We start from the raw sequence: 18,313 nt of genomic DNA, 5'->3' as shown, positions 1-18,313 counted from the left end.
TTCTGGTGTCTGCAGCTGTAGCTGTAGCTGCTGGTGTGATGTACTACCGTCGTCCCAGGACCACTAATCTACCGAGCCAAACATGTAAGTATTACAGTTGATACAGCAAGAGAAAAAACATTGAGCTTTATTGTGGTTCAGTAGAGATTAAATGTATAGTATGATTTTTCAGTCAACATTTCTACTTTAACCACAAGTTCTGCTTGTAATTGATGCAATAATTAATAAGTGTGTGATTGTCTAGTATTGAGCTGAATTACATTAATATTCTAGTTACTGAGTCACTGTCTCTTTAAAATGAATTTAAGAGCTGTCTTTTGAATATGTCTATGTGTGTAGTTTTGTTCTTCTATTGATGTTTGAGATATTTAGCAGAAACTGGTCTAAAATCATAGTCCTGATGTCCTTCGGTCTTTCATCTTGAGTTTTATTTGAGCTGCCTGAGTCTTTCATAGCACCTCACACACGTGTTTGTGTTTTTATCATTGTGTGTAGCTTCATTCACTTTGTTCATTTAAACGTCATATACTATTATTACAGAAACTCTAAACTGAAAACCAAGAAAATGATATGGAGAGAGTGTTTGTGTGTCTACTGTAAACGACTCTCATGTTTATAATTCAGCTAATATATCTCAACATGTCTGATCAGTTAGTGTTATTTATTTATTCAGTAAAACTTTAGAATAGGGAACACTTATTCTCTATTAACTATGACTTTTCCCTCAAAAAAAAAAACCCTCCTAATTTGCTGCTTATTAATAGTTAGTAAGGTAGTTGTTAAGTTTAGGTATTGGGTAGGATTATGGATGTAGAATAAGGCATGAATATGTGCTTAATTACTACTAATAAATGGCTAATATTCTAGTAATATGCATGATAATAAGCAACTAGTTAAGAGACCATAAAATAAAGTGTTACCATTTATTCCCATAAAGGGATAGTTTATTCTAAAATATAAATTCTGTCATCATTTACCCACCTTTAAATCATTGCAAACGTGTATGACTTCTGTCAAATACAAAAAACGATATCTGGATAAACATTATGGAGCTCTTTTCTATACAACAGCAGTTTTTAGTGATCATATCTGTCAAACAGTCTTGAGTATTAAGTGTCATCTGTCATAAAAGTATCATGTGACTCGTTTACTATATTCAAAGTCTTCTCAGGTCATGTGATGTTTGTGTGTGAACAGACAGAAATATGAGTAATTATTCACTGATCATCTTACCGTTCACTAAAGCTCTGAAATGAAACACAAAATGTATTTGAGCTACAAACATGAGAGAGGGAATTAATTGACTGAATATTTCATAGATGAACTTGACACATGTGTTTGAGTATGGAAGATAATATTTGAGAATTACAGCAAAGAGTTTCAGTAAACAAACACTTAAACTGCACAGAAAGCTGCTGTATGAGTTCAGAAGACTTACAGCACATGAACTCATTTTCTGGGTTTAATTTTCTTTAATAGGGCTGTGTATTGGCAGGAATCTGGCGATACGATACGTATCACGATACCGGGGTTGCGATACGATATATTGCGATACTGTAAGCAAGGCGATATATTGGGATATTTATTATTTTAGGAATAGGATATATTTTTAGGAAAGCTGTCATTAAGAACACACCACAATATGCAAACCTTAGCAATAAATAAATACAAATTGTTTAACCAGAACATACTGGGATCTGCATTTGCAATAATCATTCCCTGTAACATTCAACATTACTGAACCACTTTTTATGCAGTACGAGTCAAGAGGGAAAAATTAAAGTGGTCTTTGGTTAAACGCATGTATAAAATCTATTTTGATAAAAAAAGACCATATATATTTTTAGATCCTGCTTTAAAGGTTCACAGTTTAAGTTTACAATTGTAATAAACAATATCATAACATTTTGATCTGAACAAAAAATTACATCTGCTTAGTATCAATGAAAAATAAAGTGCTTGCAGGATTCCTAAAGAAAAAACAATTGTAAAACAATCAAATAAATACAGATGTGCTGCGGCATGCGCTGCGCTATGAAATCCATTCATTTCAATGGCTTGCGCGAGCGCCGTGGTCAAAGTTCAAAATAGTTCAACTTTTGCCGCTGCGCTCTGTGACGTTTCCCCGCGCGGCCAATAGTAATTCTCTGTCATTTGTATGGATCCTTGAGATTCTAGGTCCGACTCTGCTCAACAAGCTGTCGAACTGCTCCCTACTGAGCCGAAAGTACACCTGGAACCGGTCGCTGTGAAAACGGAGCTCATTTGCAAGCCTGAATTCCCCAAACTGTTCTCTGGACCTCAGGGTTTAATGCACCCACAGCCTCTTCTTTCTTGCTGCTCTCTTTCTTCTTATTACTAGCAGGGCTACTGCTATCGCTCGCTTCTTAACACGGGACAGATACATGTTTTGCTGCTGACCGAAAGGTGGAAGAACAATCCAATGACTAGACGTATAGTACTCCACCTAAATTTTTTGAAAACTCCGCCTACTTCGCTCTGGCGAGCATATCGCAAATCGCCTTGTATCTGAAGGGCTGCGCGCACCAGTGTTAATTTCGTCGACGAAGACGACAACGAAAAATATTCGTCAACGAACCTTTTTTCTGTGACTAAGACGAGACGTTGACGAGCTAAAACTAATATCTGATGATAAAAACTATGACGAAATATATGCGCGTCTTCATTAACAAGACGAGACGGGACTAAAATGTTATTTGAGGACTACCGGACATTCAAAATACATCCTATAGGCTAAGTTAACTGACTTGTCTTTCAAAATGTGAGTCTCTGTCATTGGATAAGGGGCGTTTGCATGGCAGCCGCAGTGGACGGAGGGGCTACCAAAGCGCGAACTAGCAATCTGAAACAATGGCCTCAGCACCCAAAGGGTTAGGGAGTGGGTGACCAGATGTCCCGTTTTTCCCGGGAGTCACAATTCATTGTTGATTAACTTAAAGTCAGTGAAGGTGCGATAGGCGGAAACGCGCTGATAGAAGTGCTCTCTCTCGCGCGCGCGCTCCACTTCTTCAGTTCTCATACAGCGCGCGATCAGTTCTCAGTGCTCAAATACACACACAGCAGTCCACATGTCTCTCAGAGTATCTCACGGAAATACAGTCCGTTATGGTTTAAGTGAGTTTAAACAGGTGGGTGAAAACTGAATGTATGTCAGTAGGCTATTACATGCATACCTTCCGTCTTAAATGGACAGCATTCCTAATTATCTGTCATAAATGTTAACCAACAAAAGGTGTTAAATAAATGTATACTTAAGTAAACCTACTGTATCTGAAAAATGAGTTTAATTTATATCTCTACCAAAAAATTTAAATTTATTCCAGTTTTTCCGAATTCAATCCTTGATTCAAATTTCTCATAACTAAGCTTAATTGATTTGGTCTAAAGAGAGAAGAATTAATGACTATTTTTGTTTGAATACTACAAAAATAAATAGCTTCCAAAATAAATGTTGGTAACTGCAGTTTGACTAAAAGTAATGGCTAAAAGTTGACAAAAATGCAATGACTTTTCGTCGACTAAAACTAGACTAAAACTATGAAAGACTCAAATGACTAAAATGTGACTAAGACTATTAAGCATTTTCGTCTCAAGATAAAGACTAAGACTAAATCAAAAATGCCTGCCAAAATTAACACTGCGCTGAACCCAGCGGCAGGCGCAGCGCATGCCGCGTCCTGTGTGAAAGGGCCTGGACGCGGCAAGCGGCGAAACCGAGGTGGCGCTCACGCCGTGGTCCCGGGCGGACATTACCACAAAAGCCCAAATGGTTCCACACTTCAGCTTTGTACACCGAAACGAGAACTGGAACAATTCTTTCATCCTCCATTACTGGCAGCGAACTATATTAACAATAACATTAGTGGAGTGCCCTGATGCTAGTGTTTCCAGTCACTGTTTAAGTTCAGAGATGAAGAATGCTATCTAGCGGTCGGGATATGAACTCAAAACGAAACATACTGCCATGAATCCTGTATGATGTTGTTTTTGTTTTTTTTAAATATCTTTATTCAGTTTTTGAGAATCGATACAGTATCGTCAAACAAAATATTGCGATACCACGTGTATCGATATTTTTTTACACCCCTATTCTTTGTGATTTGTGGAGGCAACTTTGTGAAGGACATTATAATCTGTCATCACATGGAATAGAACTGAATATTAGTATTTACCTGAAAGAACAGTTTAAAAACAAGTTTGTTCCTTTAACTAAAACCTCATTTTTCAGTGGAACATATTTTATGAACCAGTTAATTCCTGTTAACTCATGCAATATTATTGCAAATTGTTACAGATCTTTAGTAAAAGTCCTCCAGAAGGTGAAGTGATTATTAGAAGCACATATGAAGAATCAGACGGTATCTTCTCAGTTCTTAAATGATACTGAAATGTTCATTTACAAACTCAATAATTATCTCCTCATTTCTCTGTTTCTATGTGCTGCTGTCAGGGTCCGTACCGCAGGGAGATTATGTCACTCTAAACCCTGAGACTGATATAAAGAAGGGTGATGAGATACAGTGGCTGTTTGGAACTGAAGACACTCTCATAGCTCAAATCAGAGGAGAGAACGGAGCGATGAATACATATGACGGTCCTGATGAGATATTCAGAAACAGACTGAAGCTGGACAAGATGTCTGGATCACTGGCCATCGATTTCCTCACAACTAAACACACTGGACTTTATACTCTGAAGATCAGAAGAGGCAGAGAAACCTTATACAAAAGATTTTTTTTTTCTGTCGAAGGTGAGTCGCTCCAGTCAGAATAATAATGATCACATTCTTCCTCAGTCATTAATTTTTTCTGAAGTGAATTCAGCTCAAACTGCTTAATGTTTCAACTCCCTTCAATGTTTTCTCAGATCATTTCAGTCTGAAGTGTGTTTCTGTCTTTGGTTATTATAAAGTTTGTTTAAAAAAAATCACTCCATTGGTCTATATTGTCATATAAACCACATATTGTGACAAAGAGACAAAAGCCCCCAAAAATGAAATTACAAATTAAATGTCAAACTCTGTTGTTCACATGCACACATACGTGATCGAATGTCATCCGTGTATTTCTGTCTTTCTCTGCACTGTTCTCACACATGAAGAGAGGGCGATACAGGTGATGAGGGGAGAATCTGTCACTCTACACTCTAATACTGAAATACAGACAGATGATGAGATACAGTGGCTGTTTGATGATGAAGAGCAGATTGTCCTGGCTAAAATCAAGACCACAGAGGTGACTAAGTATGAAAAGGAATTCGGAAACAGACTGAAGCTGAACAAGGAGACCGGATCACTGACCATCACAAAGTTAACAGCTGCAAGCTTTGAATTCTACACTCTGAAGATCAGCAGAGGCACAGAAACCTCATACAAAAGATTCTACATTTGTCTTAAAAGTGAGTCGCTCCAGTCAATGTAATAATGATCACATTCTTCCTCAGTCATTCATTTTTTCTGAAGTGAATTCAGATCAAACTGTTTAATGTTTAGAGGATAATGTTTGGTGGGTGGTGATGGCGCAGTGGATAAGACGCATGCCTTTGGTGTGAGAGACCCGGGTTCGAATCCACTGTGAGACACCAATGTGTCCCTGAGCAAGACATTTAACCCCTAGTTGCTCCAGAGGCGTGCGACCTCTGACATATATAGCAATTGTAAGTCGCTTTGGATAAAAGCGTCAGCTAAATGAATAAATGTAAAATGTAAATGTAAATAATGTCAATGAGAGCTGTATGTTAATGTTAACATGTTAGCTCATGTTAATTTTTCAATTAATTAATTGAATTTTTCAGCTCATACGTTTCACACAGCAGCATAAAGATCATCACTGATAAAACAGCATCTGCATGATCTGTGTGTAGAAATGTAAAACTCTGATGTTCACATGCACCTATACTTGATCTAATGACGTCTGTGTATTTCTATCTTTCTATGCACTGTTCTCACACATGAAGAGGAGATGGCAGTGATGGAGGCAGATGATGTCACTCTAAACCCTGATACTGAAATAATAGAAGATAGTTTGATGCGGTGGATGTTTAGACATGAAGAGCAGCAGACTGTCATAGCTGAAATCAAAGAAAAGACCGGAGAATTCTGGATATGTGATTATGTTCCTGATGGTAGATTCAGAGGCAGACTGGATCTGGATGAGACGACTGGATCTCTGACCATCAAGAACACCACAACAGCACACTCTGGAGTCTATACACTACAGATCATCTCCAGCAGTGGGGTTTCAGAAAATACATTTATTGTCACTGTCAACGGTGAGTAGCTGAAGTCAGTATAATAACAATCACTGATATTCATTGGCAGTCATTCCCATAATTCTGTTCTTCTGCAGGTAATTCAGCTGAAACTGCTTCATGTTCAGACTTCATTCAGAGATTGTTCTGTAGATCATTACATTCAGTTTTAAAATCTCCCATTAGACTGCATTTTGAACTAAACATAGTATTTATTTCACTTAAGGAAGTGAAATACACTTCCTTAAGCTTTTATTTATATCAGCACTCTGTATAAAGTTCACTTAGATTTAAAGTTTTGTCTTTGAGTCATCAAATCTGAAGCAGAAACAGTAATATAAAGTTTCTGTTTAGGAAAACATTGTCTTCATTTCAGACTGATAAAACAGCATCTGAATGCTTATTTAGTCATTCAAACTCTGATGTTCACATCATTTCACACTTGATCTAAAGACAGATTTGTCTTTGCTTTTCTCTGTTTCTGTGCTGCTGTGACAGATAAAGTGGAGGAGAAATTACTGAAAGAAGATTATGTCACTCTAAACCCTGATACTAAAATACAGAGAGATGATCTGATCCTGTGGATGTTTGGAGCTCAAGACTCTCTCATTGCTCAAATCAGAGGAGGGACATTACAGACATATGAAGATGGTGCTAATAAGAGATTCAAAGACAGACTGAAGCTGGACAAGACTGGATCACTGACCATCACAGACATTGAAGTTGAACACACTGGACTCTATAAACTACTGACCATCAGCAGCAGCAGAGAGATCTTGTTCAAGAAATTCAAGGTTTCAATACGCTGTAAGTAAATGTGATTCAGTTTATTTTTTTAAATGCACAGTGTTCAAGTGATGCATTGAATGAATAGTTTTACACAGAACTGGATTTTAATCAGCAAAGGTGCACATTATAGTGTGTTATTGTAATTTGACATTCATTTTGTATTTTCCACAATTTATCCAATTTGTTCAAAATGATGACTTAATACCGAGCAGGAAATTAATATACCAATTAAGTATAAATAATTTACCTGCATTTATAAATATTGAAAGTGTATTAAAACGAATGATTTTGGTCTAAAATATTATAGTTATTAACGTTACATAATTAGTACAGTGGCAGATCCTGGCGTAGGCAATATAGACAGATGCGAAAGGCCAGCATGAGGCACCAGATGTGCATGCAGCTTTCAGATGTGACTTATCTTCTTTATAGTTCACTCATGGTATTATTTTAATGTTTTGAGCGCATTAGCATGAGAGCACATCCAAATAATGCGTGAGTGCAGTTCTCTCAGATATACAGGTGCTGGTCATAAAATTAGAATATCATGAAAAAGTTGATTTATTTCAATAATACCATTCAAAAAGTGAAACTTGCATAATAGATTTATTCATTACACACAGACTGATATATTTCAAATGTTTATTTCCTTTCATTTTGATGATTATAACTGACAACTAATGAAAGTCCCAAATTCAGTATTTCAGAAAATTAGAATATTGTGAAAATGTTCAATATTGAAGACACCTGGTGCCACACTCTAATCAGCTAATTAACTCAAAACACCAGCAAAAGCCTGTAAATGGTCTCTCAGTCTAGTTCTGTAGGCTACACAATCATGGGGAAGACTGCTGACTTGACAGTTGTCCAAAAGACGACCATTGACACCTTGCACAAGGAGGGCAAGGCACAAAAGGTCATTGCTAAAGAGGCTGGCTGTTCACAGAGCTCTGTGTCCAAGCACATTAATAGAGAGGCGAAGGGAAGGACAAGATGTGGTAGAAAAAAAGTGTACAAGCAATAGTGATAATCGCACCCTGGAGAAGATTGTGAAACAAAACCCATTCAAAAATGTGGGGGAGATTCACAAAGAGTGGACTGCAGCTGGAGACGGTGCTTCAAGAACCACCACGCACAGACGTATGCAAGACATGGGTTTCAGCTGTCGCATTCCTCCACTCTTGAACAAGAGACAGCATCAGAAGCGTCTTGACTGGACTGCTGCTGAGTGGTCCAAAGTTATGTTCTCTGATGAAAGTAAATTTTGCATTTCCTTTGGAAATCAAGGTCCCAGAGTCTGGAGGAAGAGAGGAGAGGCACATAATCCACGTTGCTTGAGGTCCAGTGTAAAGTTTCCACAGTCATTGATGGTTTGGGTTGCCATGTCATCTGCTGGTGTTGGTCCATTGTGTTTTCTGAGGTCCAAGGTCAACGCAGCCGTCTACCAGGAGCACTTCATGCTTCCTGCTGCTGACCAACTTTATGGAGAGGCAGATTTCATTTTCCAACAGGACTTGGCACCTGCACACACTGCCAAAGCTACCAGTACCTGGTTTAAGGACCATGGTATCCCTGTTCTTGATTAACCCCATAGAAAACCTATGGGGTATTGTGAAGAGGAAGATGCAATACGCCAGACCCAACAATTCAGAAGAGCTGAAGGCCACTATCAGAGCAACATGGGCTCTCATAACACCGGAGCAGTGCCACAGACTGATCGACTCCATGCCACACCGCATTGCTGCAGTAATCCAGGCCAAAGGAGCCCCAACTAAATATTGAGTGCTGCACATGCTCATACTTTTCATGTTCATACTTTTCAGTTGGCCAACATTTCTAAAAATTATTTTTTTTTGTATTGGTCTTAATTGATATTCTAATTTTCTGAGATACTGAATTTGGGACTTTCATTAGTTGTCAGTTATAATCATCAAAATGAAAGGAAATAAACATTTGAAATATATCAGTCTGTGTGTAATGAATGAATGCAATATACAAGTTTCACTTTTTGAATGGTATTACTTAAATAAATCAACTTTTTCATGATATTCTAATTTTATGACCAGCACCTGTACAGTGTGCTCTATTTTTAACTGACTCTGCTCTCGCTCTGATATTGTGTGTGCTCAAACATTATCCTGTACACTTATGGTTTTATTGTTGTTAGAAGCTGTCAACCATCAGAATTTCTCATTTGACCAATGAAATAACATAGTGTACCTTTAAATTATAAAGAAATTAAGGATCCATTATTGTATGTCAAATGTACAAATTTCATGATAGGAACTTCAATTTTAGTCAGCCAGTTTTCTAGGTGTTTTTATTATTTAATAGTTATTTGAGTTGAGAGCTTATTTTTACAATAAAAGTGTGTCAGCATATGTAATGTTGCATCTTTATACCTTTAGGGGGCGATGTGTCTTATTTTGCCTAGGACACCAAATAAGCAAGAACCGCCACTACGTGTGCATGCATCATACACACATACACACAAACATCCTGAATGAAAATTTACTGACTTATTATCTCCTCATTTCTCTGTTTCTATGTGCTGCTGTGACATGAAGTGATGTATGAGACAGTGACTATGGGAGAATCTGTCACTCTAAAGACTGGTCTTACTGAAATACAGACAGCTGATCACATAGAGTGGATGTTTGGAGATGAAAACTCTCTCATAGCTAAAATCAAAGGAGGGACCGTAGAGACATATGATGTTCCTGATGAGAGATTCAAAGACAGACTGAAGCTGAACGATCAGACTGGAGATCTGACCATCAAGGAGTCTGCACCTGAACTTTCTGGACCTTATAAACTGAAGATCTGCAGCAGTGAAGGGAACACAAATAGTACATATATTGTTATTATCACTGGTGAGTCGCTCCAGTCAATGTTATAATGATCACATTCTTCCTCATAGATTCAGATGTTTCTGCAGGTAATTCAGATCAAACTGCTTCATGTTCAAACTCCATTCAGAGTTTATTCTGTAGATCATTACATTCTTAAAAAAGTAAAGTTAAATTAAAGATTAAAAATGATTAAAGTTGCTGCCTCACTTCAATGCATATTTCTTTCAGCTTTTGTTTATGTCAGCACTCTGTAAATAACACAAAAATGTATATTATATTCTTCTACTCTGAAACACATCAAACTGTCCTTTTGTTTTGAACTGATAAAACCGCATCTGAATGATGTTTCTGTTGTAACTTTGAGTAAATGTTGTTCTCATACACACACTTGATCTGATGGATGTCTTTGTATTTCTCTGCTTCTATGTGCTGCTGTCACAAATTAAGCAAGGAACAAATCAGAGATGATGGAGAAGAATGGTGAGAATCTGCTGTTTGCACTGAATATCTTTAACTGTACAACAGATATCTTTAACTGTACAACAGTATCATGATCTGAAGTGTGATTTGACTTCATTCAGTTTCATTCATTCAGATTTTAAACAAATGACTGCAAGTGAATTAAAGAGTGATTGTCCTGAGAGAAATGACCTTCTGCTGAATCTTATAATGCTACAAACATCTGAGATGTAGAAGTCTAAATGACCCAAGTAAACTTTTACATTTCAGATTACACAGATGCATATTCTAGTAGTTCACAAATATAATAAATGTTTATTTTCCAGAAACGTGCTTGGATTGAGTTTTAATGTCTGATATGAAGGAAACCAGATCAGTACATTATCTGTTTTTAATTCATCATTGTCTCTGTATTTTCCTTCAGACTCCAGAGGAAAGCGAGTGAATGAATCAGCGACTGTAGTGATGCCACTGTTGAATGGAGATGATCTGGATGTAGTGAATGAGGAGGACTATGTGAATGTAATGAATGAAGAGGAGGGGACAAGTTCACTTTAATAACATAAGACCCGCCCACCAGTGTCAATCACTCTGACATCATCAACATTTCAGCTCCAGCTACAACAACAAAAAAATAATTTAATCTAAAAAATATATTTTCATTTTTTGGGGGCTATTTTTTTTGTCCATAAACAAAAATGATGGGCTCAATTCCTACCGTTTCACATTTTCTGATTGAGGTTGACTCACTGCTCATCTTTTTGACTAGCAAAAAAAATAAATAAAGTCAGGTTTTTGAAACTATATGAAAAATTAATTTCTATTGACTCTGATTAAGTTCAGACAGCTCTCTTTCATTTCTCTTTATTTTATTATTATATATTTTCCCTTATTGTAAGCTACCTTCCCCTTTATTGTTTTAATTTTCCTAATCATATGAATACAATTATTCTTATATCTTCTTTTCTTTGATAATTTTCATGTTTTTTAATTTTACAAATATAAAATTTGATCAAAGGAAAAAACAACATTTTTGCTTTCATGAGCCTCTAGAATCCGTCCAGTGAAAGTGAGAAATGTTAAGCTTGCATGTAAAAAGCTTCTTTGGTTTCAGATTGACCAAGAAACATGTTTATCAAACACTTTCAGATGTCATTTTAATAATGTTACCCTTCATACCTGTTACTTTATTAACCTAAGGCTAGTTTGACTCTCAGTTTTGATTGCATGTGATTGTAGACAGTGAGAGTCAGAAAGTGTCATATATGCTTTTAATAAGAAGTTTAACCACAGCAGTATTTCTCTAACCATTATATTCACTGTTTTATAATTAACAGCAGTTCCAGATTAATGTTGATGTTCAGTATTGATTACAGTCTGTTTCCAAGGCTCTGTATTTATACTGAAGTACTTGTAATGAGCTTTATTGCACTTGTAGCAAAAACATGAAAAATCACATTTGTTCAGTTCTAGTAGTATACCACATGCGTTGTGCTTTGTGTTGTTTTATTAAATTTGACAACAGCATCTGCTTCTTCAATAATGTTGATGTTTGATATAACTCTGATCTTAATGTTGATCATTTCTGTCGTCTAGTGGACAAACACTGATACAGATTTTGCTTCCTAACAGCCGTTTTTAAATGCAACACAAACAATGTGCCTAAATATACATTTGTATGTACTAAATATAATAAACAGACTAATTGTGTTGACAAATGTGTTGCTGTATACTCTGTTTTATGACTGATATAAAAATCAGGGCCCGTATCCCTAAAGAATTTTTGTGCAAAAAGTGGCTCCTAGCGGCCAAATTCTAAGAAAATTCTCAGAGTCATGACGTTTTCTTAGAATTTCCCCTAAAAGTGACACGAAAATCCCAGTTAATATAAAAGCTATTCCTCAAGATTCCTAGCACTTAAAAGGGCTCCTAAGGCGAGATCTGCTAAGAGCAGGGAAGAGGACTTTTAGTGGCTTAGGAGTTCCCCTAAGCAGCTGCACAAAATGGCCAACAGAGGAGGCAGGAGAGATGTCCTGCAAACACTGGATGACAGGGAATTATTGAGACGCTACAGATTGGATCGTGCAGGAAACATGTTTGTGGTGGATCTCCTTAGAGATACAATTACTACTTCATTAAGGACAGCCCCTTGAGATAGGCCATCTTGTTTTTAATGGGGTCCATATGGGAGTGAAAGTACAAAATATGATATGATAATAGGATATTAATATGAGCAAATAAGACAAATCATTATTTGAACAGGGTGTAATGAGCTTAAGTTTTCACATATTTTAGATTCTAATGTTAGGCTATAACCCCTACAGCTTACTATTCATTTTCCAGATATTTTCTTGAATGTGAAATATTATTTACAATTACAGTCTGCATAAGATTAGAGTGTATAATTATGTTTATTGATTTGAGGGTACATCCTTTGCTCATTATCACCAAAAGTTCATTTTCATCAAACTTGTAGGATCAACCAATCACGGCTTTTGAAATGATGACTCATACCTAGCAACGGGGTCAACCACACCTCCTCACTAAGATAGGATTTTCCATCCATTCCTTGCTCAGAGTTCACTGAAAATGTTCTGGAATCACTTCTAAGCTAAAACTCCTGGCAAGGAATTTTTAGGTTAAGTTAGGAGCTCTCTGAGAGGATTCTCAGAATCTTTAGGGATACGGGCCCAGATCTACAGAGTAACCTGAATATGACCAGAAACAGCTTCACTGAATGAAACAGCACTAAATAATAATAATAATAATAATGTTTTGTGGTCGATTGATATTTTTTTTTATTATTATTTTAGATTTTTTAATCGTATTATTTTACAGTTTAAAAGTACCATCCAGACAGGCTTTTACTACAATTCAAGTGCTGAAAAGGAAATGTAAAAGCACTTCATCTTTTTCAGCACACGATGACAGTAGAAGAAAATAGAAATGTGAAATGTTAGTAAATGGGATATGATAACTGTAAATGTAAATATGCAATAAAAAAAATATAAAGACGTTTATATTGTAAATAAATGTGTATATTTTAAGTAAATTTAAATAATTCATATTTCTATTTACCATTTCATATTTTTATTTAAATCTTTCTGTTCATAAACAAATCCTGATGAAAGAGATACATTTACTGTCAATTAATATACAGATGTTCACAGAAGCAAAGAGATCATTAAGTTTTCACTTTTCAGCTCCTAATGCACTGAAATATTACAGCGAGCATATTTCCATTCAGTCAGAAGAGTAAGCTACATCTGCATTAGAGTCATCATCCTGAAAGACTTCAACAAAGAATCATTCACTGGTCAAATATAATAATTAAATACTAGCAATTTACAGTTGGGCAAAAAAGTATTTAGTCAGCCACCAATTGTGCAAGTTCTCCCACTTAAAAAGATGAGAGACCTGTAATTTTCATCAAAGGTACACTTCAACTATGAGAGACAGAATGGGGGGAAAGAATCCAGGATTTTTAATGAATTAATTGGTAAATTCCTCTGTAAAAATAAGTATTTGGTCACCAACAAACAAGCAAGATTTCTGGCTCTCACAGACCTGTAACAACTTCTTTAAGAGGCTCCTCTGTCCTCCACTCGTTACCTGTATTAATGGCACCTGTTTTAACTCGTTATCAGTATAAAAGACACCTGTCCACAACCTCAAACAGTCACACTCTAAACTCCACTATGGCCAAGACCAAAGAGCTGTCTAAGGACACCAGAAACAAAATTGTAGACCTGCACCAGGCTGGGAAGACTGAATCTGCAATAGGCAAGCAGCTTGATGTGAAGAAATCAACTGTGGGAGCAATTATTAGAAAACGGAAGACATACAAGACCACAGATAATCTCCCTCGATCTGGGGCTCCACGCAAGATCTCACCCCGTAGGGTCAAAACGATCACAAGAACGGTGAGCAAAAATCCCAGAACCAAATGGGGGGACCCAGTGAATGACCTGCAGAGAGCTGGGACCAAAGTAACAAAGGCTACCATCAGTAACACACTACGCCGCCAGGGACTCAAATCCTGCAGTGCCAGACGTGTCCCCCTGCTTAAGCCAGTACATGTCCGGCCCGTCTGAAGTTTGCTAGAGAGCATTTGGATGATCCAGAAGAGGATTGGGAGAATGTCAGATGAAACCAAAATAGAACTTTTTGGTAAAAACTCAACTCATCGTGTTTGGAGGAGAAAGAATGCTGAGTTGCATCCAAAGAACACCATACCTACTGTGAAGCATGGGGGTGGAAACATCATGCTTTGGGGCTGTTTTTCTGCAAAGGGACCAGGACGACTGATCCGTGTAAAGGAAAGAATGAATGGGGCCATGTATCGTGAGATTTTGAGTGAAAACCTCCTTCCATCAGCAAGGGCATTGAAGATGAAACGTGGCTGGGTCTTTCAGTATGACAATGATCCCAAACACACCGCCCGGGCAACAAAGGAGTGGCTTCGTAAGAAGCATTTCAAGGTCCTGGAGTGGCCTAGCCAGTCTCCAGATCTCTACCCCATAGAAAATCTTTGAGGGAGTTGAAAGTCCGTGTTGCCCAGCGACAGCCCCAAAACATCACTGCTCTAGAGGAGATCTGCATGGAGGAATGGGCCAAAATACCAGCAACAGTGTCAATCATGTCTCTGTCTGTCTCTACGTTTCTGCGGTAGCTAGGAATTACAGAACTTCAGTCTGGATCCAACCATTACATGATCTGAGATGACGTATGTGTCCCTGATCATAGGCAGAGGCCAGACACCTGGATGAACGCCAGAGACAGATCCCCATTGAGGACCCCGCCACTTAGACAGCCATCGGAAAAGACGACTGGAACCAGCTGAGCCCATTTAATCTGACTTGCTGCAGTTCGCCGACCTTATTGCAAAGACACTATTAACTTATTGACACATTATTTTCCTTTTTTGATATTGTGCAGTGCTTTGACACAATTTGCATTGTAAAAAGCGCTATATAAATAAAGGTGACTTGACTTGACAGTGTGTGAAAACCTTGTGAAGACTTACAGAAAACGTTTGACCTCTGTCATTGCCAACAAAGGGTATATAACAAAGTATTGAGATGAACTTTTGTTATTGACCAAATACTTATTTTCCACCATAATTTGCAAATAAATTCTTTAAAAATCAGACAATGTGATTTCCTGGATTCTTTCCCCCCATTCTGTCTCTCATAGTTGAAGTGTACCTATGATGGAAATTACAGGCCTCTCTCATCTTTTTAAGTGGGAGAACTTGCACAATTGGTGGCTGACTAAATACTTTTTTGCCCAACTGTATATGTTGTTTGCATATGCCATTATTTCATCAGAATACACAAATCTGTTTGAATGGCCTTCAATGGAAGATGTCTGTGCAGTTAAAACATCCAGCCAGCAGAGACTAACAGACCATGATAACCAGAAGTGAAGAGAGAAATTAAAACACACTATGACCTACAGAATACAAGTACTAAAAATTCTTAACGATACAGTGTTCAAAAAAAGCAAAATGCTAGGGGATCATTTTATAAATCCATCTTTGTTAACAAAAAGGTGTTCAATCATCATCAGTATGATACATTTTAAAGATAAACATTACACATTCAGGAAAATATAGAGGAGATTTATGGAGATTTTAGGAGATTATGGAAATATTTAATAGCTAATATACAGGTTATTAAACAATGTTTTTAAAGGCCTTGTTTTTCCATATTCAGCACTGGAACAAAACATGAACAATAATATATTTATATATTTTTAATAAATTGTAATAGATCCACACACACAACAGCTTTACTTATGACTCCTAGTCATCTTTTTTCTTTTTCTTTTTTTTTTTTATAATTATTTTTGGCTTTGTGACAGGATGGAAGCGAAGTGGGAGATGGAGGGGAGACAGGATCAGGAAAGGTCCACGAGCCAGGACTTGAACTCGGGACGCCGAAAGCAATGGTGCTATATGTCCTATCTGTCAGAGCGCTGCTCACAAGGCTATTGGCACTGACTCCTTGTCATCTTTTAACATAAAGCAGAAGTAATTACCAATGCTAAATATGCATATGGTTAAATGCAGTGGTTCTCGTTTTTTCCCAGCTCCACTCCCCTTTGAACCACCAGTTTAATAGACACATGTGGGACATTAAAGGGTTAGTTCTCCCTGAAATGAAAATTAGCTCATAGTTTAATCACCCTCAAGTCATCCTGGGTGCATGTGACTTTCTTCTTTCAAACAAATCCAATCGGAGTTATATTAAATATTTGCCTGGCTCTTCCGAGCGTTATAATAGCAGTCAGCATGTGTTTGTGTTCAACAGTCCAAAAGAAGTCCAATAATGGTGAGAACTGCTAGCCTTTCATTGTAATAACTGTCCATTAAAATCATTAGAATAAAAATCATGTCTTATTTTCCTGTACAGTGGGACATAAATATGACAGATGATGAAAGAACAGGTTTTATTTTTGCTGTGTGAAATCAAATCAGTCTCTTAATTCATATAAAGCTGTTTATAATACCAATTCTTACTGAATACTTAGATTTTTCTCACAGCTCTGATGTAAAGCAAAACCATCATGATCTACACTGACTGAATAAAGTCCAAAACCACTGAGACAAACAGCAAAGCAAACAAAACAATAGATGTTCACTGTAACTTCAGTGTCTGGGCATCACAATGTTTTAAATCAGTCATTGACTATATAATTCAAAACACAAGTGTTCAAAAACTAACATGATTAGAAGTGTCCATAAGTCCACTTATTGTGCATGTACATGTTTTACAATGTACTTGCATTTAAAAAATACATGCATGTAATTACATAAGTACATCTGTAATTCATTTCTGCACGTCTAATTACACTACTGACCCTACACCATACCTGTATTACACCTCAATAGCAGCACAAGTGCTTTAAAACTGCTTTATATGAATTAAGAGAATGATTTGATTTCACACAGCAAAAATAAAACCGGTTCTTTCATCATCTGTCAAGCAAATCCACATCCAAAAAATACATATTTAGGCCTTGCAGAATATGTTCACTGATTATGTACACTGTGGAGAATATTATGTACACATCACCAACAAGAAGAACACGAGCTTCAAGACATTCACATTCAGTGTTGCTCCTGATGGTGAGTAGCACAAGTCTTTGAGTCTAATAATGATCTTGTTTAGCAGTCAGAGAGAATATGATCAAATGCATCTTTACCTGCATCTCTCAGTGGACAGCACCGTTTCTACATATAGTAAAGCTAATGAAGAGGAACATACTGTACATTATAACAATCTGAGGAATGCTAAATTTAATCAATGTGATGTAACGGGGCATTAAAACTAAAAGATGAAATTAGCCACTAACACGACTGCATGCACAGCAAGATCTGTTCTTTAATATTCAAATGTTTTGATCATGTGACCAATCTGATTGGTTGACTAGAATAATGTTCCCATGTTGATCCAGGAACATGTTCTACTTGGTGAAATCACATTCACCCAAATGTCTGCATGATGAAATCAACACATGGCCAATGGGCCCAACTCTTTTGTCCGTATGATTATTTACATGATTAGAAATGTCTTTAAGGTTTAACAAAAATGCAAGCAGCATTTCAAGTTGTTTTGCGTGCAATAGAAGAAAAAAAAAAAAAGTCTTTCTGTCCTCCCCAATCAAACCCGTCTGATCTGACATCATAAACCAGCACAGCAACAGCAGCCACGCCCACCAGAGCAAAGAGAGCCAATCGGATCACAGCTTCGGTAAACCCATAATAGTGGACGTAGTCTAAGGATTCAGAGGAAAATAATTTGTAAATTATTTTAAGACAGGCTAATTAGTACTAAAATGCACAGCTAGTTCTCTAGTTGTTTTATTCTAGAACTACAGTACAGTAACATCATTTTTTCTTGTAAATTAAAAAGGAATGCGTTACTTTACTAGTTACT

At 36.9% G+C, this 18,313-nt stretch overlaps 2 protein-coding genes across 2 annotated transcripts in view; both read left to right on the top strand.

Moving 5' to 3' along the window:
- LOC306874987 (uncharacterized protein) overlaps window positions 1-12,088 on the top strand; it is a 127,589-nt gene extending 115,501 nt beyond the window's left edge. The window contains exons 8-15 of the mRNA XM_079425333.1: window positions 25-84; window positions 4,472-4,771; window positions 5,122-5,418; window positions 5,977-6,291; window positions 6,769-7,077; window positions 9,627-9,932; window positions 10,359-10,391; window positions 10,795-12,088. Of these exons, the coding sequence (XP_079281459.1) occupies window positions 25-84; window positions 4,472-4,771; window positions 5,122-5,418; window positions 5,977-6,291; window positions 6,769-7,077; window positions 9,627-9,932; window positions 10,359-10,391; window positions 10,795-10,928 (1,754 nt within the window). The 3' untranslated portion in view covers window positions 10,929-12,088. The remainder of the gene's footprint in view (window positions 1-24; window positions 85-4,471; window positions 4,772-5,121; window positions 5,419-5,976; window positions 6,292-6,768; window positions 7,078-9,626; window positions 9,933-10,358; window positions 10,392-10,794) is intronic.
- Window positions 1-18,313, top strand: part of LOC306874988 (uncharacterized protein) — a 172,322-nt gene that overhangs the window by 8,850 nt on the left and 145,159 nt on the right. The window lies entirely within an intron of this gene.

This window comes from Barbus barbus (assembly GCF_936440315.1).
Source record: "Barbus barbus genome assembly, chromosome: 9".
In the NCBI taxonomy this organism is placed as follows: Eukaryota; Metazoa; Chordata; class Actinopteri; order Cypriniformes; family Cyprinidae; genus Barbus; species Barbus barbus.
This window is presented reverse-complemented; position numbering and strand designations above follow the sequence as displayed.